Below are 24981 nucleotides of genomic sequence, written 5' to 3' on the forward strand. Positions count from 1 at the left end.
TCACTCTGGACCCCTCACATCCAGCACACCCCCTCTTTGAACTGTTGCCATCTGGTCGACGCTACAGAGCACTGAGCACTAGAACGACCAGACACAGGACCAGTTTCTTCCCTCAGGCAATCCATCTTATGAACAGCTGATAATAACGGCGAACACACTACACTTTATATTTGTATACACATACACTTATTTATCTAACACACATACTTAGCGTAAACGTACATTTTTTGCACATAATATACATGTACATACATAACTGCTCATTGTAATACACCTACCATACATTGTCAATTTGTATTTTGTCATTCCTTACCCACCTATCTGTATTTTATTTATTTTTTTATTCCTTATTGTGTTTTTTGTTCTGTCGCTGTCATTCTGTTGCACTGCGGAGCTTGTCATGAAAACAAATTCCTCGTATGTGTGAACATATCTGGCAATAAAAACTCATTCTGATTCTGATTCTTAATTAATTTTCTATGTGGCTGTTAAGAACTTAAATTCAAATAAATCAACAAACAAAACTACTTGTTTTATTGCAAGTCTTGTCGTTTTATTAAGATGGCAAAAAGTCACTGGAAATCTATTTATTTAGACCTCATGAGCATCTAATTTGTTGTTTTTGAGTTTCTTCTGCTCACCAAAACTGCATTTATTTCTCAAAACCACAGTAAGAAATGGTCACTTTTCATCAATTTAATGCATCAGCTGTGAATGCTAGTGTAAATGTGACCGTCAACAGAAGGAAAGCGAGGAATAACGAGAGACACACGGCTGATTATAAAGAAGGATCTTTACTGAAGAAAAGAGAGAGTTAAAAGTGAAGCAGTGTGGACGCTCGTGGAAACAGGCGTCAGATCTTGATGCGGAAGGCGGTGGAGTGAGGGTCTCTGGACTCTGCTCCGCTGGAGCCGCTCTGACCGGACGACTTGAACAGAGCCTTCAGGACGGTCTGAGGGTCCACCTCCGGCCCTGGAGACGTCTTGGAGCCCGAGCGAGACGACGAGTCCTTCTGCGCTGGAGCCACTGCGCCGGGCGAGTCGCTCAGCCTCCTGACACACACACACAGAGAGAGAGAGAGTCACCTTCTTCATCCTCATCCTCATCATCACACTGATGGAGGGGCGACTCACAGGAGGATGGGCTGCTCTGACGTGATCACGCTGCCCTGCATGTGCAGGTTACACTTCATCGGCTGACCTGGAACACACACACACACACACACACAGATCAGTGTAGCTGATACAGGCACATTTACTTCAGTGTTGTACTGAAGAAGGTGAGTGTGTGTGTCTCACCGTCCAGACAGCGGTTGTTGTACTTCCTGTAAGCGCTGACTGCATCCTCCTTACGCACAAACACCACCTCAGCCACGCCAGCCTTCACCAGCCGCGCCCGCTTCAGCGCCCCGCACACACAGAACAGCTCCTGCACACACACACACAGATTAAACACACACACACACTCAGTGAGACGAGCGAGTGTGTGACGAGCCGCAGGCCTGAACTCACCACTATATCCTCCTCCGTCACTCGAGGGTGAAGGTTGTTGACCGTGATCTTTGTGCCCTCCAGAGGACTGGAGACAGGCTGACACACACACACACACACACACACACACACACACACACACACACACAGAGAGGTTAGCTGTACAGGTCTGATTGATGTGGAGTGAGAGGAGCTAAAGACACGTTTATAGTCCTGATAATGACTCATTGTGTTGTATAATGTGCGTGTACCTGTGCAGGTGCGTGTGTGTGTGTGTGTACCTGTGCAGGTGCGTGTGTGTGTGTGTGTACCTGTGCAGGTGCGTGTGTGTGTGTGTGTACCTGTGCAGGTGTGTGTGTGTGTGTACCTGTGCAGGTGTGTGTGTGTGTGTGTGTGTGTGTGTACCTGTGCAGGTGTGTGTGTGTGTGTGTGTGTGTGTGTACCTGTGCAGGTGTGTGTGTGTGTGTGTACCTGTGCAAGTGTGTGTACCTTTGCAGGTGTGTGTGTGTACCTGTGCAGGTGTGTGTGTGTACCTGTGCAGGTGTGTGTGTACCTGTGCAGGTGTGTGTGTGTGTGTGTGTGTGTACCTGTGCAGGTGTGTGTGTGTGTGTGTGTGTACCTGTGCAGGTGTGTGTGTGTGTGTGTGTACCTGTGCAGGTGTGTGTGTGTGTGTGTACCTGTGCAGGTGTGTGTGTGTGTGTGTGTGTGTGTGTACCTGTGCAGGTGCGTGTGTGTGTGTGTACCTGTGCAGGTGTGTGTGTGTGTACCTGTGCAGGTGTGTGTGTGTGTACCTGTGCAGGTGTGTGTGTGTGTGTGTACCTGTGCAGGTGTGTGTGTGTGTGTGTACCTGTGCAAGTGTGTGTACCTTTGCAGGTGTGTGTGTGTACCTGTGCAGGTGTGTGTGTGTGTACCTGTGCAGGTGTGTGTGTGTGTACCTGTGCAGGTGTGTGTGGGTGTGTGTGTGTGTGTGTGTGTGTACCTGTGCAGGTGTGTGAGTGTGTGTGTACCTGTGCAGGTGTGTGTGTGTACCTGTGCAAGTGTGTGTACCTTTGCAGGTGTGTGTGTGTACCTGTGCAGGTGTGTGTGGGTGTGTGTGTGTGTGTGAGTGTGTGTACCTGTGCAGGTGTGTGTGTGGGGCCGCTGGTGTCTCTGCTGGTCTGGTGTGTGCTGACGGTGGTTCTGCAGACAGGCTGTAGGCTCTGTGTGGGGGGGCGAGCGGGTGGCACTGAGACTGAAGGAGGAGTGTAAGAGTCGTTCTTCACCACCTTAGTGATGGGAGTCGAGAGAGAGATGGGCCCCGCCTACAGAGAGAGAGAGAGAGAGAGAGAGAGAGAGAGAGAGAGAGAGAGAGAGAGAGAGAGAGAGAGAGAGAGAGAGAGAGAGAGAGAGAGAGAGAGAGAGAGAGAGAGAGAGAGAGAGAGAGAGAGAGAGAGAGAAAATCAGATGAGAGCAACTCAAAGGGCCACATCTCTCAAACTGAGACACTTCCAGACCGAGAGCTGTCTGAAGATCCTCACAGACTAAACCTCACAGAAGCAGAGGAGATCACCACACATCAAGCAGCAACAAATAACCAACGATCAGTAATATTTACATCAGGAAGAATATATTGAATGTTTTTTTTTTCTCTGGCAGTGTCAATGAGGATGCTCATTCTGGTCTTCTTGTACTGTTCGTGCACATATTTGGATCAGTATTTTAATATAGTGGACATTTTGATCAATATTTGTATATAGTTCACAGAAAAACTCTCAAAAACAAACAGAGACAGTTTTTTCAGTTATCTGTTTACATTCTAGAATCAGCAATGGCCGCTGCAGCACATAGGCCCCGCCCCTTTGTGTCCCCTCAGAAGAGCTCAGAGCATTCGAGACAGCTCCACAGACAGAAACAGATCAAGCACAGTCCTGAAACACTGTTTGCTGACTCAACCTGCTCTTCTACACCGAGAACAGCTCCTCATGGCCAACACTTCACCTTCACCACAAAGAGAGGCATCTGCAAAGGCAGACAGATCCTGGTATCCAAAGATGCTGAAGGAAATGAGGAATCAAGAATTTTATCTCTTAACTTATACCACAACGGCACTGTCATGATCCAAGGCTCAGAGCCTGCCCTCCTAGCATTTTCAGCTGACTTTTTACAAATTAAACAGCAGACATGTCTTAATACAAATCTCGTACAAGACCATATAGATATGAACACAAACTCTTCTCCCGTAAAAGACACACAGAAGAAGACAACTGCAACAGCCTTAACTCAATCTCCCATGTCAAGAATGAAGGAGAAATGTTCACTTCTGGAAATCGATATGGTGGATCTAAGAGAATTAATCATGTCCAATTTGAAAGACAACAGCGACTTGGAGCAGCTTACAAAGGACATGATGAATTTAAAACAAGAGACAGAATATCTGCTGAGAAACAAAGAGCAGATGTCAAAGGAACTTCACCAAGCCAGAGAAGAGCTGAAGGAACTCAAAGGAACTTTCAGAAGACAAATCACAGAAATCAAAACAGAAATGCAGGAAGAACTGTCTGTCTTGAAATCTGAACTTGGAAAGAAAGATGAACTTATGAACAACTGCTTCATGATTTATCTCCCAAAGGATCCGATGCTAAACACTTGACCGGTCTGGACGGTCAGCAATCATCTGCAGTGGACGAGCCTCAGTCTTCATCAGCTCCTCACAACTCCAGCCAAGCAGAAGCCCTTCTTCTCATCGACTCCAACGGGAAATACATCAACCAGAAACTCTTGTTTCCACACATGAAAGCACAGAAAATGTGGTGCCCGAACACTAGCGAGGCTAATCCAGTCTGTCCTGCCACAGAGTAATCTCTACCTCTGTGCTGTTTATCTTCCTCCTCATGATTCTCCCTACTACCAAGAAGAGAGCTTTCTCCAGCTGCAAAGAGACGTCCTGCACTTTCAGGCCAAAGGAAGTGTTCTTGTATGTGGTGACCTAAACGCAAGGACTGGGAGAGAAATTGATTATGTAAACACCACAGATAATGCTCACATTTTTGGGGACATTGTATCTCAGTCAACACCAGTCATTACTCCGAGAACCAGTTATGACAATGTCATCAACATAAATGGGAAGCAGATGTTAAAGCTTTGTAAAAGTCATAAATGGCATAAAGCTCTGTAATACTGAAAATACTGGATGACTTTTTGTCCTCAGATTTCACTCCAGATACTAATGGAATAAACTCAGCAACATCCAAACTTAATTACATATTTCAAACTTTGGCCACTATATCTAACATTAAACAACCAAACAAACATAGAATAAACAAACCAAAAATTAAAAAGAATATGTGGTTTGATAATGAATGCAAATGTCTCAGAAAAGACCTTCGACGACTTGCTAACAAAAAGCATAAAGATCCGGCCAATCAGACGCTACGCCTCGCCTACTCCAGCTGCTTAAAAAATTATAAAAAACTCATTTGTAACAAAAGAGATCAATATTATGAAGCTAAAATTGATGAAATCGATCAATCAATAGACCAAAACAATTTCTGGAATCTCTTTAAAAAATTCCCAAATCAGACCCATTCCTCCAGAGCGGCACAGTCTGGAGCTCTTACTTTAAAACTCTTTACCAAACACTAGAACCAGACCTCAACCAGCCCCAAACTAAAACACAGAGAAAACTAGACCATCTAAAGAAAACCATCAAAAATTACCAAAATCCACTGGACATGATTATAACAACATCAGAAATATCAGAGCACATTAAACAGCTCAAATTAAAGAAGGCATGTGGACAGGACAACATCAGTAATGAGATGCTCAAACTCAGCAGTCCTTCCATAACTCAAGCTCTGGCTAAATTATTCAATCTGATCTTATGTTCTGGTGACTTCCCTGAGGCCTGGTCTGAAGGACTGATCACACCCATATATAAGAACGGAGATAAACTGGATCCCAGTAATGACCGGGGCATCTGTGTGGGCAGTAGTCTAGCTAAGCTCTTCTGTAATATAATAAACAGCCGCATAGTGACACAACATCCCAAATAAATCACAAATTGGCTTTTTACCAAAACAACGTACATCTGACCACATCTATTCTCTCCACACTCTAATTAACAAAAATCTAAAGGACAAACAAAGAAAAATATTTACATGTTTCATTGATTTAAAAAAAGCTTTCGATTCTATTTGGCATGACGGACCAAAAACTGATTGCGTATTTTAAGCTGATTATTGAAACTGATTATGGCCGGTCAACCGATCCCTAATATTTACAAATCATTTATATCCTAAATATCCTAAACCAGCGGCATAACGAGATGTAAATATAGACTAGAAATACATGTCCTTGCTCTGTCCTCCGTCCATGACACGGACTCACTGCAGTTTGATCTGAACAGCTCTGAACACCAGCGGATGTCAGATGCATGATGGGATAGTATTAACAAGTCACAATATACTATAATACAGTAATTAGGTAATAACATTACTGCTTTTATGATCATCTCGTCTCAGTTGTAGATTTGACTGATAAATGAGAAAGAACTATATTAACTCTATTGATTCTATTGCTCTAGACAGTAATCCACATATGAAGTATGTCCACATGAACGAGCAGGAGATTCACAGCTTCATCTCGAGACACACAGAACTACCCCAACACTAACGCACATATAGGCCTATATTATTAAGATCAGTATTGAGAATAAATACTCCTTTTATACAACAATAAAGAAAGAATAAAAATATTTTCCATTTCTGAAGTGATCACCTTTTGACTCCCGGACAGAGGCACCTTGCTTAAAATTCGATTCCTGTATAAACATGACAGCAACCTTTATATCAAACATGTGTAAAGCGTCCACAGCGGAGCATCATGGGAGGCAGATTGAGCACGAAGTGATTTTCAGATGCAAGGGAAAACAAACATACACTGGAACATAGTTAACAGATAGCATAGATTAGCACAGACTACGCTCCTGAGTATATCATGGCATTTTTAACACACAGGAACACACTGTAACTGATTAATCGCTGCTAAACAATAAATTACATTTGTGAGAGTTGTATTTCATTACATTTAGAAATAATAACGGCTGGTATAATAATGTTATTAGGGATGCACCGGTTGACCGGCCATAAAGCAGGTACATTATACGCGATCGGTTCTTGGTCTTTTTTCGGCTGATTTTTCCAGAAGTGCGTCTGCGTGCACAGACGACAGTGTAATCATTCACTATCACTATCATCTCGTTCGTGAGGAAGTATTTCTAAATCTGTGCGCAGGATCAGCGCTGGAAGTGTTACACATCTGAGGCACAGAGAACAGGAAGTGAACGGCCGACTGCACAAAATAAGAGTCCCTTCCTGCTCACTGAACCTGTGTGAGTGCAGCAGAGACCGTGAAGAGATGTTCAGATCAGCTCCTCGTGTGCGGGATGAGAAACTACAGACTAAACTGGGACAAAACTGACATGCTTTTTAGTGAAGTATAACTTGCAAACACGTTTGAGAAGCCAGAAGTAAACGTCAGTTCTGTATAGGATTATTTTTATATATATGGAACCTGAAGATTTTTATATATATATATATATGTTATGATGAGTAGACTGTAGCCTAAGACTTTCCTTTTTCTTTCATTCTACAATAACATTCATTTTGCAGCCCGTCCTGGTGTTAGTGTCAAATGATTTTAACACGCCACGGCCTGCAGTATCACCCATTCTGGGTGTCTACCTACTATATATTAGCCTGGTGATACCAGACTCTGCTACTTCACTTTGCTTCGTAGACAGAGTCTGGAATGGCATAATAGAGAAGTGTTTTCTCTCTCGCTAGGGGGCGCTTGTCTGAAGTTTAAAATCATTGGTTACCCGTAAGCCAATCAGATACGTTTAGTTATGACGTATGTTATGCGCCTGTACAGCCGCATCGAAGCACAGACATCATGCATCGAACTCAAATCTATGATTGAACTTCCACTGTAAACCTGTTGTTCAACACTCTTCTTGTTCTGGCTTCAGTTTGAAAAAGAGTTGAATGTTCTCCATAACAGAGCGCATCCCGTGTCTCGTTTCCCATTTCCGCGGTCGTTTCGGTTTTCGATTTCTCTAACCTACAATTTAAAACTCGGTGCTTAGCATCTACGTCACGGCTCTCAGCCCGCCCTCTGCTCGTGGATTGGCCCGGCTGTTTCCAGACCGGAGGCAAACAGAAAGCTCTGACGCTGTATCAGACTGAGTACAGAAGCTAAATGAAATTGAGCGGAAGTAAGAAGTCTGACGTAGTCAAGCTAACTATACATATCTCTCTCTGAGAAATGTTGTCAGAGGAGCAGCTGACCACTTCCAGAAAACTGAATGGATCTCTTTGGGCTTCTGCTGGATGTACATATGTTCACTATTCAGATGCGTGTGTGTGTGTGTGTGTGAGTCTCACCCGTGTCTGCAGGCTGCTGGCTGTACTGATCTTCATCTGTTTGTTGGGAATCACAGCTCCATCCTCCTCCTCAGGAGCAGCAGACATGACCTACAGTCAGAAATGATGGGATGTTTCATGATACACACTCATCATGATCATCTGAAGCACTGCTGAGCGTTCAGGAGGACTCGAGTCTCACCGGAGCGGCTCCACTGATGCGGAAACCACTGGTCATTCCCACAGGCCTCTGCTGGGCACACACGCACACACACACACACACACACACACACACACTCAGTCACTGGGGTTCAGAGTCAGAGTCTTGCTATAACTGTCACTCATCTGCTCACCTGGATGGTTTTGGTGATCTTCATAAATGCTGCGCTCTGATTGGACGCCATCGGGACATTCCTCTTTAAGCTCAACCTATCGCGCGCATCCACTACTGTTGTGACCCCGCCCCCTGGCTGCAGGGCCACGCCCACTCTAGCACTCAGGGTTGTGTTGTTGATGTGAGAGACTCCCATGGTGCTCGGAGGCGGAGCCTGCTGCTGCTTGCGTGAGTTTATCAGCTGCCGCGCGTCCTGTACGGCTCCGGCTCCGCCCCCTCGACCCTGGATCCGGAGCCGAGCATCCTTCTGTCCCAGCTTCTCTCGCGCATCCTTCACCTGAAACACTGCACAGATAGAGCGATGAACAACACCAGAGTAAACCAGAGCTAGAGCTAACCTCAGGACACTTACCTGCTGCAGCTCCGCCCACTCCCAGCCGCTGCCTGACGTCACCGCTGCCAATCATCTGACGGGCGTCGAAGGACCCGCCCACTGACCCCGCCCCTCGGCCATATATGGGCTTGTAGGAGTTACCAACACATCTAAAATGTTATGAAAGTGTGTGGTTTACGATCTACAAGCAAAATCTTATAAGGGCGATATAACTCTTCTAATTAAATGATATTTACTGTGTTTCGGTAGTGACTTTTGATATTATACAATTTGCATACATACTAACTTTCTGAATAAATAAATCTTTTATGTTTTTCCAACACATGCCCTCAATAAAAGGGAATATTCCGGTCGACAGATCGATCACTGAGGGAACTCGCGTGTTGATAACAAACAGCTCTAGTTTGTGTAGAAATTAAATTAATGTACGAGGTTTGTTTGTGAAAGCAGCCGCGAAAAGAAACGCACAGGACAGCCGTTTTAACCAATCAGCGGCGAGAGAAGACGGGACATCGAGCTTAGCACCAAGAGCTACTCGACCGTGTTTAAAACGACTGAATAAAACGCCTCAGCGGTTTAAACGAATGCCGTTCCGAGTGTCTGAACAGATGTACCTCTTACTGACTCCTCTGGCGTTAAAACTGCGTTGACGAATCACTTCATCCAGAGATAGATCCGCCATATCTGCGCTTGTGTGTGGATTGGATTATCTGAGTGGAACACAGCGCGCATGCGCTACATACTTATGGGCGGATCAAAGCGGTGCGTGACGGAAAGCGGAAAGGGTCAAAATACACGCGGAACACGAGAAAACGCGAGATCTTATTTATTCACGACATATATATATATATATATATATATATATATATATATATATATATATATATATATATATATATATATATATATATATATATATATATATATATATATATAAACAACATTAACAAACATTTGAACTATTTCCGAAGTACCTATAAAACTTAAGTTTTCTTTTTATATTCATTATGTCAATGAATGTGACAAAAGCAAAACATTATATCAATGACGAAAGAAATCTAAATCAAAACAAGCAGGTTTGAATGTTTGGCACAGTTTACACCGAACTCGAATCTAATCTGGAATAACGAGACTCTACTGTACAAACACAGGTCTCTACATCTCTTACTTTACTGAGCTCCTGACGCTCAGTGCATCTTTACAAAACACTCTTTTTCATCATCTAAATGATAAAAAATTAAGAATGTAAAATGTTAATTCAGTAAGAGACAGATTACATATGAATATCCGTATCTTTTATAGATTAGTTGTGTATTATTTACAAATAATAAAGTTCTTAAAAGGAAAGTTCACCCAAAAATGGAAATATCCATGCCATTCCAAACCTACTTTGGAACATGAAAAACAAGATAATCAGAGAAATTCAAGATATTTTTGTCCAGACAGTAGAAATCAAAGGTTTAAGCTAAATGTTTTGGTAACATTCTAGTTAACCCATTTGTGCCCAATCTTTCTGAATGGTTTCATGTTAATAGTGTCCTGTGTGAACATGTTCTGCAGTATTTTCCTCAGGTTTTACTTTATTTTCTTGAAAACATATCTGAATGTGCAACAGCTAAACAGTGATGTGGATTACACTTACATTTATCAATATAACACTTGCTCAAAATGACAATTTCATTCAGAACAACAGGATTACGTACATCTTCCATTAAACAAAAAATCATATCGTTTCTATAAACTTGAGAAGATAATATAATGAATAATTAATAATTTGTAAATGGGTCAGTGACATATGTACCATAAAAAAAGTGTTTTTTCAAAAATTTCAAATAACAGGCATAAAAATGGTTGACTTTTGTTCTACTAACTCTCATCTTTATAGAAACATATGTTATTTCAAAATTTTCAATTATCAATTCAATTATTCTGATACTATTTTCTATGTATTCCATGAACATTTTCAGGTTTTATCATAAATAAAGGTATGCTATTTTCACAATTTGATAATGTCGCCATGTGTCAATGCAAACCATGTATTATCCTGCTTATTGGTGAGTACTGATCACTCATATGGCAGGAAATATTTAACCACTCTTAAATGCTGCAAGGCAATATTCAAATTTTATTGATTTATTTGATATTTAACAATAAAACAATTTTTTTTTATATATTTTATGAACCATATGAACATAGCTTTGTTTATCAAATTTCATTTCAATTCCAAAGTGGTCTGCAATATGTATTAATATAAGTAAAACAACCAATTTTTTTATATCATATGAACTGTGAACATACAGCGTAGCTGAGTGGATCCACAAATAAATCAGTTCATCTAGACTCCATTGTACATAAGCCAGTCAAACTTGGAGAGAGTAGCAAACCGACTGCCTTGCTGAGGTTGTGATAAGCCACAAACAACTTCCTGATCTTGATAATAAATGCAGTCTCGCCTATTTGGCCAGACAAAACCATTTTTGTCTCCACGTTGTTTCATGCAGTTCATCTGCAGCCCCTCCATACTTACGGCAACAATTTGTCCCACGTATGGTTTTCCCTCATACTTAATTAAGACAAACTGTCCTTGCGTGTATCCTTCAGGAAATGATGTCTGAATCCTCAGCTTGGGTCTCTTCACTTGATGCATACAGCACCTGAGTAGAAGAGCTTCAGAAGGACAGATTTAGATGTTAGTGACACGACTGTCTGCAGGGATTGCAATAACTAGCTTCTACTCCATCAAATTGGGTTTGCCCAGTTTACAAATATGTAGGGGTTATACTGACTGGGCTTGGGGCTCTCTAGTGGGCAAGCTGGATGGAGAAGAAGGCATCACCATCACTTAAGTCAAAGAAAGAGGTTTATTTGTCAGGGAAAAGTTTGTTTGCAGTGAAATGTTATCACCAGCATGTCCTAAAGTTAGCTCAATATGTTATACTCACTGGGCTCGGGAATCTGCAGTGGGCCAGCTAGGTTGGACAGAGGGCACTTCAGCAGATGGGCCACCGCTTCACAGTCAAAGGAAGAAAATCATGTATGTATTTATTATTGTAAAATGTAAATAATTGAATGGAAACTCATAATACTTACTCATCACTTGTCTTGTCACCTGGCACCTCATCAGGGAAAACATGGTCAAACTCAGGTTGGTGCAGCTTGTGACAGGTGCACATCCCTGGATTCTGGCAGAAACAGCTAAGATCTTTCCTGGAGCAAAAGACAGAACTTGGTGTGTACTGCTGATTCCAGTCACTGGACGCACTGACGGAGGCAGCATTTCATCCACGGTGCAGATCTGCTCTTCTTCAATCCACATGATGGTGACATTTTCAGAGGACTTTTGTAACTACTCATACAGATCCCTTGGTGTTTGTAGGTCACTGCCTCCGAGAACATACTTGTCTGCCTTACGCTTCAGCACTCCCTTCCCATGGGAACGCTCTGAAAAGTTCCAGGTGACCCTCTTGAATCCCCATGCATAGGGAATGCTGCTCATGAGGAAGCAGTTTGATCGATTCCGGTACTGGGTTGACACACTGAGGACATGCAGGGTGTCGATTGCATTTTCATGTCTTCTTCGGAAATCATCAATAACTGGCTTGATGTGTGCCCACACGGCACGCTCATGAGGCAAGGACTGGGAAATGGTGGCATAGCACTGTCCCCCTCTTCTTTTTCTTCACCCAGTTCTTGTCGTGATCAAGCCTCTGCTTGAAAGAGCATCACTTAGGAGCGAGATGTTGGCATGTTCCCAGCAGGCACATGTGTTGCGGTCGCTGGATCTAGCCTCTGTGACATTAAAAGGTTTATACCTTATGAACTGTCTGTTTTCACATTTTTGCATGTAGGTCTTATGAAGGTCCTTTAGTGAGGAAGTCAGCACTCGTCTTTGTCTTTTCTCTTTCCTGCCTACTGTGTCCTTCTTCCCAGGAAGCACAGTGCTATTTTCATCTAACAGCAGGAAGGATTCCACCTGAGCCTTTTTCTCATTTTTTTACTTTTTCCTGGCTGGCAAGTTGGATTTTTCTCTGACTGTTAGTTTTGTTACGTTTTGCCTCACACTTTGTTTCCTATATTTCTCAGCCCTCTCCTTTTCTTTGCTGACTTTTCTCTGGAGCCTTTTGTTCTGATCCTTCAGTCTCCTTAATGATTTATTCCGCTTCTTTATCTTTTCAGTGTGGGCTGGTGCTGGTGACGTAGGACCTGGGACTTCACCTGGGTCTACCTGGATGTCTCCTTCATATCTGGGGGAGTCATGTTGAGTAATGCATTTAAATTTCTTCTTTTGCCTCTATCTTTTGTTTGAGAATCTCTCCATATCTCCCTCAGCTTCTCTCTTCTTGACGGTGGGAGAGTCTGGATCCTAAATTTAGGCATCTCCCCTTTCTGTTTCTTTTCTTGATATCTGTTAACAGAATGGTGTGAACATTTTAACAGCTGTTCAACATTGTTTATTCTGTTCATTTCCTAACTGCGTTCCTCTTAGTTGCACTGCCTACAGTGATGATATTTTAGCTATCATGTATTTTAGCTATCATGTATTGCCAGGCTTCAAGAAATCTGCCCGGAAACAGACAGTTGTTGTTTACTTTTCTTTTCTTTTCCTCAGCAACTCCTCAAATATACATAATATACAAAACATACATTGGACTTTGTTATTTATTGTTATATATGCAGGGAATTACAATTCAGATCATATGGCGTGACAGGCAGACATGTCACAACATATGATGTTTACTGCACTCAGCACAACATGCTAGCTATAACAAAGCAGCATAGATTTACATATAATTATGACAAAATAATAACATTTCTTTTGCATTTTTATAAAAAAATGTGTCACACCAAAAGACATCTGGAAGTGGGACTTTTGTCAGAGTGCCAACAAGATCTGATTTATTGTAAAAATAAAAATGATGACTCACCTCAGGTTGAACAGTAGAAATACACTGCTAGTTCTGTACAACATTGCTGAAGAAGGTCCTCTCCTTCCCAAGGGTGTCAAAACAGTTGCCCGTTCAAATATCCCAAAATAGTGTGACACCATATGAATTTGATTTGTGTGACAAAATCTTTTTGATAAGAACTGACTCAAAACATTATGCTTGGACTTTGAAAAGAGTAGGCTCACAAATAGACATCTGTATTATTTTTCTGTATTTTTTTTGAGAAATTTTGCATTTTTTATTTTTTTATTCAAGTTCTCACCATATGAGTTTTGTTATGTTTGGTTGAAAATTCTGAAAAAAATTAGTTATGAACTGTTTTAATGTTGAAAATTTTCACATAAAGCATAATGTTCTGCACAATATTGAGAAGGTTTTTGGCAAATATATTTTGTATTCATACATGTTTGACACTGAAGACAGCAAAACTGCCATGTCACGTCACCCACCCAAATACAGACGCAAAGCTCCGCCTCCACAAAAAACCGAGACGCGGTGACGTCACGGCGCACGCCAAACACAGCGCTCGAGCCACAAACTACTCCTTTTCTCGCTCTGTACACTATGAAGTTCACTTGTGTGTGTGTGAGAGAGACAGGGTGTGTGTTTGTGTGTCATTGGTGGCCCGGGATCACTGTGTGTTTATCACTCGCTCCTCACCGTCGTCGAGCAGCAGTGCGCGCGGGAACAGGAGCGTGAGCGCGGGAAACAGCAACTCATGCCTTAAACTGATGAGTAAGGAAAATAACGACGCGGGGTGACGCCCGTGTCCTCGCTCAAACTCGCGAGAAGAATTTTTGAAAGGGCACAGGTCCGTCTGCGAGGTGACTCACCTACTTAGTGAGATGCCGAGCAGAGCCAGGATCTGCCCCGAAAACATCCTCAAACTGGTGAAAACAGACTAAAACACTAGTGATAGAGCAAATGCGTTATTTCGATGCATAATTTTTTATGTATGTTAATGTTAATTTGCAGGGGTAGTTTTGTGTTTAAAGGCCAGATTGTCTAAACAGGCCAGTAAGAGACTACTCATCCTGCTGATTAAACAAATGACTTGTTTTTCAACATAATAATAATGTACTTTGGATAAAATAAATGCAGAAGAGCAGAAAGACTTATTTAAATATCACAAATCTTACTTTTCAAAAGCGTTTGACAGGTAGTGTAGATGAAAGCAAGGGTGTTTTGTGATTTTACCTATCGAAATATCACATCAAAAGTTCACAGTATTTGATTCACTCTGGCGTCATCGGAGAAGACTACACTTCCCATGATGCATCTCTCCAGCGCTGTAGCGGCAGCAGCAACAGAAGGCGCGTCGCTGATAACATCGCGCGGAATGGCTGCGTCTCTGTCCCGTGCTCTGAAATTACCAGGTGAGTCACTCACTAATAGAGAATAAACAATCAAGTAATCGACTGATAGCAGCTCGCACGCGGCGCTGCTGTGTTCTGCTCCGTGACGTCACTGATGCGATGATCAGACGCGGCTTCGTTCCGTTATATCGCTGCAACGCGTTTACATTCTGCACGATCAGAGCGATTGATCCTGATCATCAGATATTAACTCGAGCGTTGATAGATGAACGCGTCTGCACGAGAGCCAGACGTCCAGATGCGTGCTGCATATATAACAGCCACTCGATTATACAACATCATCTTCTGATGCACATCACGACATATAATAATGCCGCGTTATATTCAGCAGCGAATAATCATCAATCAATGCTGCTGTTCTGTGCGTTAAACAGCGCGAGAATACCATGATACATCAATGAATGGAGAAACAATACAGTACCATATGGTCAACGGAGGAGTCACGTGACCACGTGTTTTCGGTTGGGGGGGGGGGTTTATTTAGTTATTCATTTACAAACATTTTAAAAAAGGTAATTGTAATGCTGACTTTGAAGATAACTGCAACAAACAAATAAGTAACGGTAACTATATTGATGACTGTAACAGTAACTGAAATGATAACAACAACTGTTACTGTAACAGTAAATGTAACGTGTACACCTAGACAGCAACATAGTGTTGGCCCTGATCCGGCCCACATCTGGCCCGTAGGAAATCCATGTGGGCCAGACCTGGGCTGAAACTGCTTGCTGTCTGGGCAGAGCTCACACAATGTCAAATCCCTGGTAGCCCTCGGCAGCATTCTTCAGGTTTGGTAGCCCAGAATAAATGTAACTAATCAGAATAAAAAAAGACAGCCTGAACTCTACTGTGGACAAATCATCATGATCAGCAAATACTAGAAGCATATCTGGATGTAACGATTCAATAAACGTATGATGCGATACCCCAGTGTTCAGTGTGATGGTGCTGGATGTGTTGCTGCCGACCCGTACTGCCTGAGGTCTTCCAGTCAGAAAGTCCAACAGCCAGTTGCACAGCAAAGTGTTGAGCCCCAGCTGGACCAGTTTGTGAATGAGTTGTTGATTCTTTAAGTCTGCGTGAACATTTAAAGGGGGGGTGAAATGCTATTTCATGCATACTGAGTTTTTTACACTGTTAAAGAGTTGGATTCCCATGCTAAACATGGACAAAGTTTCAAAAATTAAGTTGTACGTTTGAAGGAGTATTTCTGTTCCAAAAATACTCCTTCCGGTTTGTCACAAGTTTCGTAAAGTTTTTTCCGAGTATGGCTCTGTGTGACGTTAGATGGAGCAGAATTTCCTTATATGTGTCCTGAGGCACTTCTGCCGGAAGAGCGCGCTCCCGTATAGCAGAGCACTGAGAGCACAACAGACTTCACTGATCAGAGCGAGAGCGTCACGAAATGTCACAAAAGGAGTGTGTTTTTGGTTGCCAGGGCAAGACAACCCTGCACAGATTACCAAAAGAGAAACAGCATTAAGGGACCAGTGGACGGAGTTTATTTTTACAGAGCATCAACGGAGTTGTGCAAGTGTTTGTGTTTGTTCCCTGCATTTCGAAGATGCTTGTTTTACAAACAAAGCCCAGTTTGACGCCGGATTTGCATATCGTTTATTTCTTAAGGATAATGCAGTCCCAACGAAAAAGGGTCACGATCGTGAGTTGGAACCGCAGGCGGTGAGTAAAACTGCTTCAAATATCTCTGCCTCCTTGTTAGTGCGTCCCCTCCCCTGCCAGAGACCCGGGTTCGAGCCCCGCTCGGAGCGAGTCGTTGCTGCTGCTGCTCTCGTTCAGTTTCAGCCTCGGGATCTGATTCTGGATCATAAATTTACGCTGAATCTGACTGTTAGCCATGGTTTGTTTTGGATGATGGTTTTTTCCTCACGGTAATGTCACATCTTCCACACGCTCTCAACACAAAAGCCTACTGGTGCTCGTGATTCTTTAGCTCCGCCCACACGTCACGCCTCCAGCCGCTCGTGTTTTTCCAGGAAAAATCGGTACAGACTATCTTTCTCTTATGAATATAATAAAACTAAAGACTTTTTGGAGTTATGAAGGATGCAGTACTACTCTATAGGTACTCAAGATTAACAGGAGATTGAGTGAAAACCAGCATTTCACCCCCCCTTTAAGTCTGTGGTTGAAATCCCTGCTGCTCAATGATGTGCAGGTACAGTTCATTAAAGCAGCAAGTCTTAGAAACAAGTGCAAACGGTTCACTACTTATGTTTTAATTTTGTTCAGTTACATTTATATTAACTGCTGTATCATTTTGGTTCCTTCATGTCTGTAAAGCAAGTGTGTGTGTGTGTGGTGGAGTGTGTGTCATTGGTGGCCCGGGATCACTGTGTGTTTATCACTTGCTCCTCACCGTCGTCGAGCAGCAGTGCGCGCGGGAACAGGAGCGTGAGCGCGGGAAACAACACCCCATGCCTTAAACTGATGAGTAAGGAAAATAACGACGCGGGGTGACGCCCGTGTCCTCGCTCAAACTCGCGAGAAGAATTTTTGAAAGGGCACAGGTCCGTCTGCGAGGTGACTCACCTACTTAGTGAGATGCCGAGCAGAGCCAGGATCTGCCCCGAAAACACCCTCAAACTGGTGAAAACAGACTAAAACATTAGTGATGGAGCAAATGAATTGTCTATGGGGTGGGATCATTACAATATTTGTCTGATTTTAAAAAAGGTTTTCATTTAATAAAAAATTAGTCTTAATCAATGAACTATTTAACAATAAATTATAAAAGGCATTTCTTTCAGAGATTCAGCAGAAAAACACTTCTCCATAACTGAGATAACACAGGAAATGAACAAATTATCAAAAACAAGTTGATTGAGGAATTCCTGGAATTCTGAATGATTTCTAGCAAATACATAGAAGAAATAAATTCAGTTGGGTCACTTCAGACCCACGTTGTGCATCAAAGGGTTAAACTTTCGAATGATTGAGTCTGTGAAGCACTTTGAATTGCATTATCTTCTTTAGTAAACTGTAACATAAACTGTATTGATAATGAACAATAAGTAACTTTACCTGCACAGTGATCATGAGATGCTGTCGTGTTTGTGTGTGTTTGTGTGTGTGTGTGTAGGTAAGAAGGGCCCGGATCTGGGCGAGTATGACCCGCTGACACAGGCTGACAGCGAGGATGAGACGGAGGACGATGATCTGGTTCTGAATTATCCTCGTAACGGTCTGAACCCGGCGGTGGCTGATCTGAGGGGCGAGCAGGAGTTGGATGAGGAGGAGGAGCTGAGGGAGGGGGCGGGGCATGATGCAGGGCCTGGGCGGAGTCAGGGCGGAGCCGCAGAGGAGAAGGCAGCGCGGGTGCGAGGGGCGATGAGATCCGCAGCGTTCCTGCTGCCGCTGTCCTGCGCCGCTCTGCTGGTGCTGCTGTGTGCGTTTCTCATCCCCTGCCCACAGGGGGCGCCGCTCCAGACGCAGTGGGAGAGAGAGCTCGGAGACACAGCCGGTGAGTGACGCTCCACCGCATAACCCCTGACATACACCTGCAGCGCCAACATCTGCTCTTCCTCGCAGGCGTGACCTCACCTCCCATTGCATTGTGGGATGTGGATGGGGACGGACTGGATGACGTTTTGATTGCCGTTACGAACATCTCCAACGACAGCCAGCCAATGAACGCACAAAGCAAAGGTGAGCACATGCAAAAACTGTTCAATCCAGTGTAAGAATTAATACAACTGCAACCCGTTCAATTAAGACTATAACAACAACTGTAACGATAACCGGAGTGTTAACTGTAACAACTATAATGATAACCATAACAAGAACCATAATGATAACTTTGAAGATAACTGCCACAAAAAATAAGTAACTGGAACTGTAATGATAACTAACAAAACCTGTAACAATCACTTAAATGATAACTAACGATAACTAGCTATAACTGTATCAATAACTGAAAATAACTCAAACAATGAATCAAAAAATCAAAATAACTAACAATGGATATAAAGATATCAATAATGATAACTGTATCAATAACTGAATAACCGTAACGGTAACTACAAATGTAACAGTAATAGAAACTGTAACAACAGTTATAACTGTTACAATAGCTGTTGATAAATAACTATAACTGTAACAATACCAGTAACTGTAACTATATCTGCAAATACTACTGTAGAAATAACTATTGATAAATAACAATAACTATAACAATACCAGTAACTATATCTGTAACGATAACTGTAACAGTAACTAGAATATTAAATAACAGTAATTGAAACAATAACTATATCTGTAGCAATAGTGATAACTGTAACAATAACTAGAAAGATAACTAACATTAATAATAACGATAGCTGTAACATTAACTTTATTTATAACTAACTGTAAAAATAACTACAAATGTAATTATAACAATGACTGCATTGGTCCACTTTATGCACTGCAGTAGTTCATCAGCAGAGTTTTGGTTCTGTGTGTGTGTGTTTAATCTGTGTGTGTGTGTGTGTGTGTGTGTGTTTAGAGTACAGCGTGTGGGCTCTCAGCGGCGTCGGGGGCCAGCTGCTCTGGAGGAAGTCGCTCAGAGAGCCGTTGATCTCTGTTCAGTGTGGACTCCAGACAGGAAGTTCAGATCCACTGCACTCGTCTGCCTGCGTCCTAATCAGCTCGGGCCACATGATCACCATCAACGCCTCCACAGGTGTCTCACACACACGTTCACTCACTCAGCTGAACGCACGAGTGCATGTGTGTGTGCTGACGGCTGCTGTGTTTCAGGATGGACGTTGTGGACGACGGCTGTAGGAGATGTGGAGTCTCACGCTGTTCTGCTGCCGGATCTACAGGGAGACGCCTTTCCAGACCTGCTGATCGCAACACTGCCGGAGGACAAGGTGACCACCGCAACACACACACACACACACACACAATAAATATTTAAATTGGTGTTCAAATCACTCCACTGCACAGTTACTGTCCCCATGAGAGTATTAAATGATATTTTAATGACTACTGATTCTGGTAATTCTGTTATTCTTGTTATGCTGGACTTGTCATCTGCTTTCGATACGGTCAATCATGAGATTCTCATTTCTCGTTTGCCATCTTATGTTGGTCTGGGGGAGGTGGGGGGTGTCTTAAATTGGTTTAAATGTTTTGTTTTTTAAATAGGAGATTCTCTGTAAAAACAGAAGTGTTATCTTGTCCTCTGGCAACTTAAGCTATGGGGTTCCTCAGGGTTCTGTCTTAGGTCCTTCTTTCTTCTTTCTTTACCTTCCTTGTTTTCACTGTTATGATGATATGCAAATTTACTTGCCTTTGGCTAAGAATACAAAGTCTGCCATTGATACTCTATCTGCAAAGAGTACATGTCTTGATGATGTCAAATCATGGCTCTCCAAAAAATATATTTTCTTGAATACAGATAAAACCGAAGTTATTGTCTTCAGGGCTTCAGAACGTAGGACAAGTAATCAACTCTTCCTCGAGACCTTAAATTCCTTAAATTCACACACATTCAAACATATATAAACATACACACACAGACACCTACACACACACACACACGCACACACTCACTCTCACAAACACACACACACATGTAAACACACACACACTTGCTGATGATCTGCGTCTGTGCTCAGGTGTCTGATCTGGCTCTGGTCCTGATCTCTGGCCGCTCGGGTGCTCTGATTGGCCGGCCGGTGAACTTTAACCTTACAGCTCAGGGGAAGCTGATTGGTCCGCTGCTGCACGAGACGCAAGCGGGAGCCTACTACGTGCTGTTCGGACTGGGTGAGTGTGTGTGTTACCGTGTGTGTGTGTGTATGTGTGTGTGTGTGTTACAGTGTGTGTATTTAAATGTGTGTGTGTGTGTGTGTCATGGCGGCGGCAGGTTCACACGCGGCTCCGCTGCACTAACAATCTAACATCTACACCCGTCGTAGCTGCCGGCGAAAACACAGAAAAGAGCCAGTTATGTTATTATCAGGACTACTTACAATGTGCTTGGTTTCAACCTTGAAGTTTACATACAAAGCTGCTTTAAAAAGCGGTAAAATCCAAAACATCGGATTGCCAATCCATGACCCGACAAATGTTTGTCCTGAAAGTAAACATTTGTATGCCACCTGGGCAAACTTCGAACAGTACAATCGCCCACTTTCTGACCAAGAGTGGATGTGCTTTCAGGCACAGGAGAGAGAGTTCAGGAAAACCCTGGATGTTAAACTAATTAATCACAGACAAACAATAGTACAATTCACTGGAACTAACCCGCGTTACTGGACTAAACTTATAACCATAATGGATCTTATACAGCAACTCACAGAGATGGGAGACCGTTAGGAATACCTTTGCTAAAATACACCGTAAGAATCCTTCGGAAATTCCCCCTCTGTAAAGCACTCTCACCGAGGCCCGACTCAGAGACGCTCACTGAGTGGATAAAAATCAGGAGCTGCGCTTCGTACGGGACACCATCCAGCCGGCGCTCAACAAAGCCACAAACTCCAACAGTATGAGAGAACCCAGAGTGGTAAGCGGAAACGAACTAGCCTATCTTTGGGAACACCGTTGGAGTAAGGCAATAGATATAATTCTAAACAAAAGCACTTACCTAGACCCACCTCCTGCGATAAATGATATTAATAAAGTTTATGAGTATTATGCTGCGAAATGCCAACCAGCACAGTTATACCAACAGATGGGCAGTCCTCCGTGGTGCGGCGCTCTCGACCTGGAGGACCCGAAATATGCCCCCGTTACTTCACCGCAGAGGAGATCTCAAGCGTGCTGTGGAGTCTCCCGAACAACAAAGCATGTGGTGCAGACAGTGTGACTTATGAAGTGCTCAAGGCAGCAAAACAATTTTCAACAATGACATTAACTCTTGGAAGGGAGCTATTATATATAGGATCCCCAAAAAGAATAACATTCCAGAAGATCCCTCCACCTGGCGAGATATATCACTGCTCCACACTATATACAAGGTATTTATGAAGTGTGTTTTATGCCCAATTTTACCCTGGCTGCTGGAATCAGGAACATTGTCAACAAAACAGAAAGCATACATAGAGAGGCAGGGAATGAATGAGCATGTATTCTGTTTGAAGACTGCCATCGATGATTTTAAACATCAATCCTCCCGTTTCTATGCGGTATTTCTCGATTTTCGAGACGCATTTGGCTCTTTACCACATAGTGTAATGCTTAAATCCCTTGAGGAAATAAAACTGCCGGAACAGTACATACATATAGTCAAGAATGTATATTAAAATTCATTTCTACAAGTGGTTTGCGGACATCAACTAACGAAACCTGTTAAACTTGAAGTTGGGATTAAGACGGGATGTCCCTGGAGTGCTGTGAACTTCACACTGGCCTTAAACCACTGGCTGAAATGGCTATGTCTCCTTGCCCCGCCTGGTATTACATCTCCAAACCCAGTTCAGGCTTTTGCCGTGTGTGACCTAGTGGAAAGCTGGATACCAGAGCTACTGGATTCGGAGTACGTTGGGATTGGCCCGATCTGAATGATTTGTGCAGCAATAACAACATACAGGTGTAACCTGTGCCTTCAAGGGAAACTTGCATGTCTGCAGAGCGCGGATCATACAGTCTCACACTCTGCGTTACAAAAATCAGCCATCAACGAAAATATCCTTCCATTTGTTATTAAACTCGGCTGCAAACTCTCCCGACCAAATACAATCTCTCTTTGTGGTTCCCAAAACACCACGAACCATTCTGTTTACTACACAGTGATAAGATAAAGGAATCCACAGCACACATACTGAACGGATGCCCCGCGTTTAAAGGACTTTACATCACGCGTCACGATCGCATCGTAAACATAACAGCTCAAGAACTGCTTTGTGAATATTTGGATGCTGTTGTTTTAATCAGTCATTCCAAATAAAATAATGAAATGTGTTCAGGAACGGTGGAGGCCGTCTCTCTCTCCCTCATCTACAGCAGAGCGACGGGTCAGACGGCAGCATCTCGAGTTCGTCTGAAGGAGCCCAGCTGGGAGCGTCTGAGGAAGAGCAACTCGTCTTCACTCATTCACATCAGCAGGTGTGCTGCACACACACACACACACACACTATATGAGCATTTCATATAGCATTTCATCAGAGTTCAGACCAATGTGGAAATCACACAAAACACACAGAGCTTTAATTGTGAACTGGTGGATCGATAAGAAGTGTATTATAGTAATTGTAGTTTATTGATGTGCGATTTGATATTATGAGTATATCGCGAAAAGCAAGCACAAAACACTCCTACACCTACAACAGTTGAATAAACAAGTAGTTAATATTAAGATAATTACATTTTAGACACCATATTTCCTGTTTTTGCTCTAGTTCTCCAGTAAGAATAGTTTCGACCACAGCCACAGCGCTGTTGTGCATCTCTGAGCAACAGGACAGTAATAATCCTACAGAAACCCTGTTTGTAGCCTGTCCAGTTGAACCCACTTGATGTGGTGCTGCTACGGTGTTCATTCAGAATATTAATATTAATAAAAAGAGAACATCAATGGGGAGAAGATCTTGTTTAAGGTGAAACTGAATCCAAGCCGTTCACACAGAACACATATTTTGCTCTTGCGTTTCGCACAAGAGAGCCACAGGTTTAGAAAGCCATGTCAAATTAATGTAAGTTCACCTTTAAAAAAACATGCCTTGAGACTTTATGACAGGGTTTATTGCCCATCCCACTGCATCTCATGATTTTAAATGACAAAATATTGGCTTTCACCACTTTATATTAAACTATTCATGCATGATGCCGTTTTGTTGAAGTGACTTTTTCACAGATACGCTGCGTTTAAGTCCTCCTGGGACATTCGTACTTATGAGTTGACAAATCATAATTACGTTGTCAGGTGCATTCAAGTCACTTTGGTTGGAACATGATGGCAATTTAACTTTCCTACATAAAATTCAGCTTGTTTTAACTCTACATCTACAATATGATTACTTAAGAATGTGCATCGTATTTTTGTTATATTCAATTTTTGAATGTGACATAAACTGAATCATTATATATTCTTTGATAATTGTACAATAATATTTAATATATCAATAACTTTACATTACATAAAACAATTATGCTGTATTGATTTAAACAAAGTTACCATTGATACAGAAGCTGTATAGGCTTTTAGGCTTAGGCTCTATTAGGAATCTATGGGCTTAAGGAAATTTTTGAATGTCAAATTTCAATGTGCATTCAACTTGTAAATATGATCAGTAGTCATGTTATTTTTTTTTATTTTTTTTGCTTTAATAAACATTTTTCCCCTAGCTAAAATTATACCTTTTAAATTCTAATATAATTATAATATTTAAGTGCAAAATTCAAATGTAGTTTTTCAGCAAATTTCAGCAAAAAATATAGAGCTGAGTATCATCAGTGAAAACAGTGAAAGCTAACACATTGTTTCCTGATGATATCTCCCAAGGTTAACATGTAAAGCGTGAAAAATAAGGGTCCTAGTACTGAGCCTTGAGGTACTCCATACTGCACCTGTGATCGATATGATCCTGTTCGTTCACTGCAGTGAACTGAAGTGTGTGTGTCTGACTCTCTGTGTGTCAGTGTCTCTGAGCAGGTGGACTTCCTGCTCTCTCTGGTGGTGGGCTCGTGTCAGCGTCTCAGGAATCTGGACGGAGTGTCAGCGCTGAACTGCAGTCGCAGTGACTGGATTGTGCTGAGTAACTCCAGCAGACGTCTGTCTGTGCTGAGAGCCAGTGACACTCGGCCCGTCTGGAGCCTCGGCCTCGCCTCCTTGCGCACGTGTGTACTCACACACACACACACACACACACACAACAATTTTTTGTCCGGTTTTTTTATCTTTTCCACTTTCCATTTTAGTTTTAGTTGAAACTTTAGTAATTTTGTTGTGCATTTTTATTTATATTTGGTACTTTTTTGCTGTTTATATATTTTTTTTTCGTTTTTATTATATTTTAATTGATAAAAAATTATAGTAATCCCTCTGCATGTTTTTAGTAATATTTTAAATACTGACATAAGAGTGA

The 24981-nt window shown here is 42.3% G+C and overlaps 2 protein-coding genes and 2 non-coding genes across 15 annotated transcripts in view; 3 read left to right on the forward strand and 1 right to left on the reverse strand.

The window, feature by feature from the left end:
- Positions 1-775: 775 nt before the first annotated feature.
- Positions 776-9379, reverse strand: LOC127952184 (polymerase delta-interacting protein 3-like). 4 transcript variants are annotated; one of them, XM_052550580.1, is made up of 10 exons: positions 9233-9379; positions 8638-8746; positions 8245-8570; positions 8094-8144; positions 7913-8002; positions 2606-2791; positions 1512-1589; positions 1299-1428; positions 1134-1200; positions 776-1052 (listed from the first exon to the last, which is right to left on the reverse strand). In XM_052550580.1, the coding sequence occupies exons 1-10, from the start codon at positions 9299-9301 to the stop codon at positions 854-856; spliced, it is 1305 nt and encodes a 434-aa protein (XP_052406540.1). In that variant the 5' UTR covers positions 9302-9379; the 3' UTR covers positions 776-853. The 4 variants fall into 4 exon arrangements, with proteins under 4 accessions (XP_052406540.1, XP_052406539.1, XP_052406537.1 ...); XM_052550579.1 differs by having other exon boundaries at positions 8094-8141; positions 8638-8768; positions 9234-9368; XM_052550577.1 differs by having other exon boundaries at positions 8638-8768; positions 9234-9366.
- Positions 9380-14283: 4904 nt separating this feature from the next.
- On the forward strand, positions 14284-14437 carry LOC127953956 (U12 minor spliceosomal RNA). The gene has a single exon (XR_008153383.1). It is a non-coding gene; the product is annotated as a U12 minor spliceosomal RNA (small nuclear RNA).
- A 100-nt stretch (positions 14438-14537) lies between these two features.
- The window catches only part of fam234b (family with sequence similarity 234 member B), a 76385-nt gene continuing 65941 nt past the window's right edge, over positions 14538-24981 (forward strand). For 2 of the 9 annotated variants that reach the window (XM_052550509.1, XM_052550512.1), the window contains exons 1-8: positions 14554-14941; positions 18045-18425; positions 18494-18610; positions 19449-19625; positions 19703-19818; positions 20569-20719; positions 22864-23002; positions 24536-24733. In XM_052550509.1, coding sequence (XP_052406469.1) covers positions 14836-14941; positions 18045-18425; positions 18494-18610; positions 19449-19625; positions 19703-19818; positions 20569-20719; positions 22864-23002; positions 24536-24733 — 1385 coding nt within the window. In that variant the 5' untranslated portion in view covers positions 14554-14835. Of the gene's footprint in view, positions 14942-18044; positions 18426-18493; positions 18611-19448; positions 19626-19702; positions 19819-20568; positions 20720-22863; positions 23003-24535; positions 24734-24981 lie in introns of all 9 variants that reach the window. The other 7 variants (XM_052550505.1, XM_052550504.1, XM_052550510.1 and 4 more) reach the window with 7 other exon arrangements.
- Positions 17380-17533, forward strand: LOC127953957 (U12 minor spliceosomal RNA). The gene has a single exon (XR_008153384.1). It is a non-coding gene; the product is annotated as a U12 minor spliceosomal RNA (small nuclear RNA).

The sequence above is a fragment of the Carassius gibelio genome, chromosome B3, assembly GCF_023724105.1.
Source record: "Carassius gibelio isolate Cgi1373 ecotype wild population from Czech Republic chromosome B3, carGib1.2-hapl.c, whole genome shotgun sequence".
Lineage (NCBI taxonomy): Eukaryota > Metazoa > Chordata > Actinopteri > Cypriniformes > Cyprinidae > Carassius > Carassius gibelio.

Bases quoted from the DNA above. Each gene is read 5' to 3' on its own strand.
- LOC127952184 (XM_052550577.1), bottom strand. From the start codon at position 9,301: ATGGCGGATCTATCTCTGGATGAAGTGATTCGTCAACGCAGTTTTAAC. The intron at 1,590-2,605 runs GTACACACACTC...TGTGTGTGTCAG, and splicing joins CCACACACACACCTGCACAG to CCTGTCTCCAGTCCTCTGGA. The intron at 1,201-1,298 runs GTGAGACACACA...TGTGTGTTCCAG, and splicing joins CAACAACCGCTGTCTGGACG to GTCAGCCGATGAAGTGTAAC.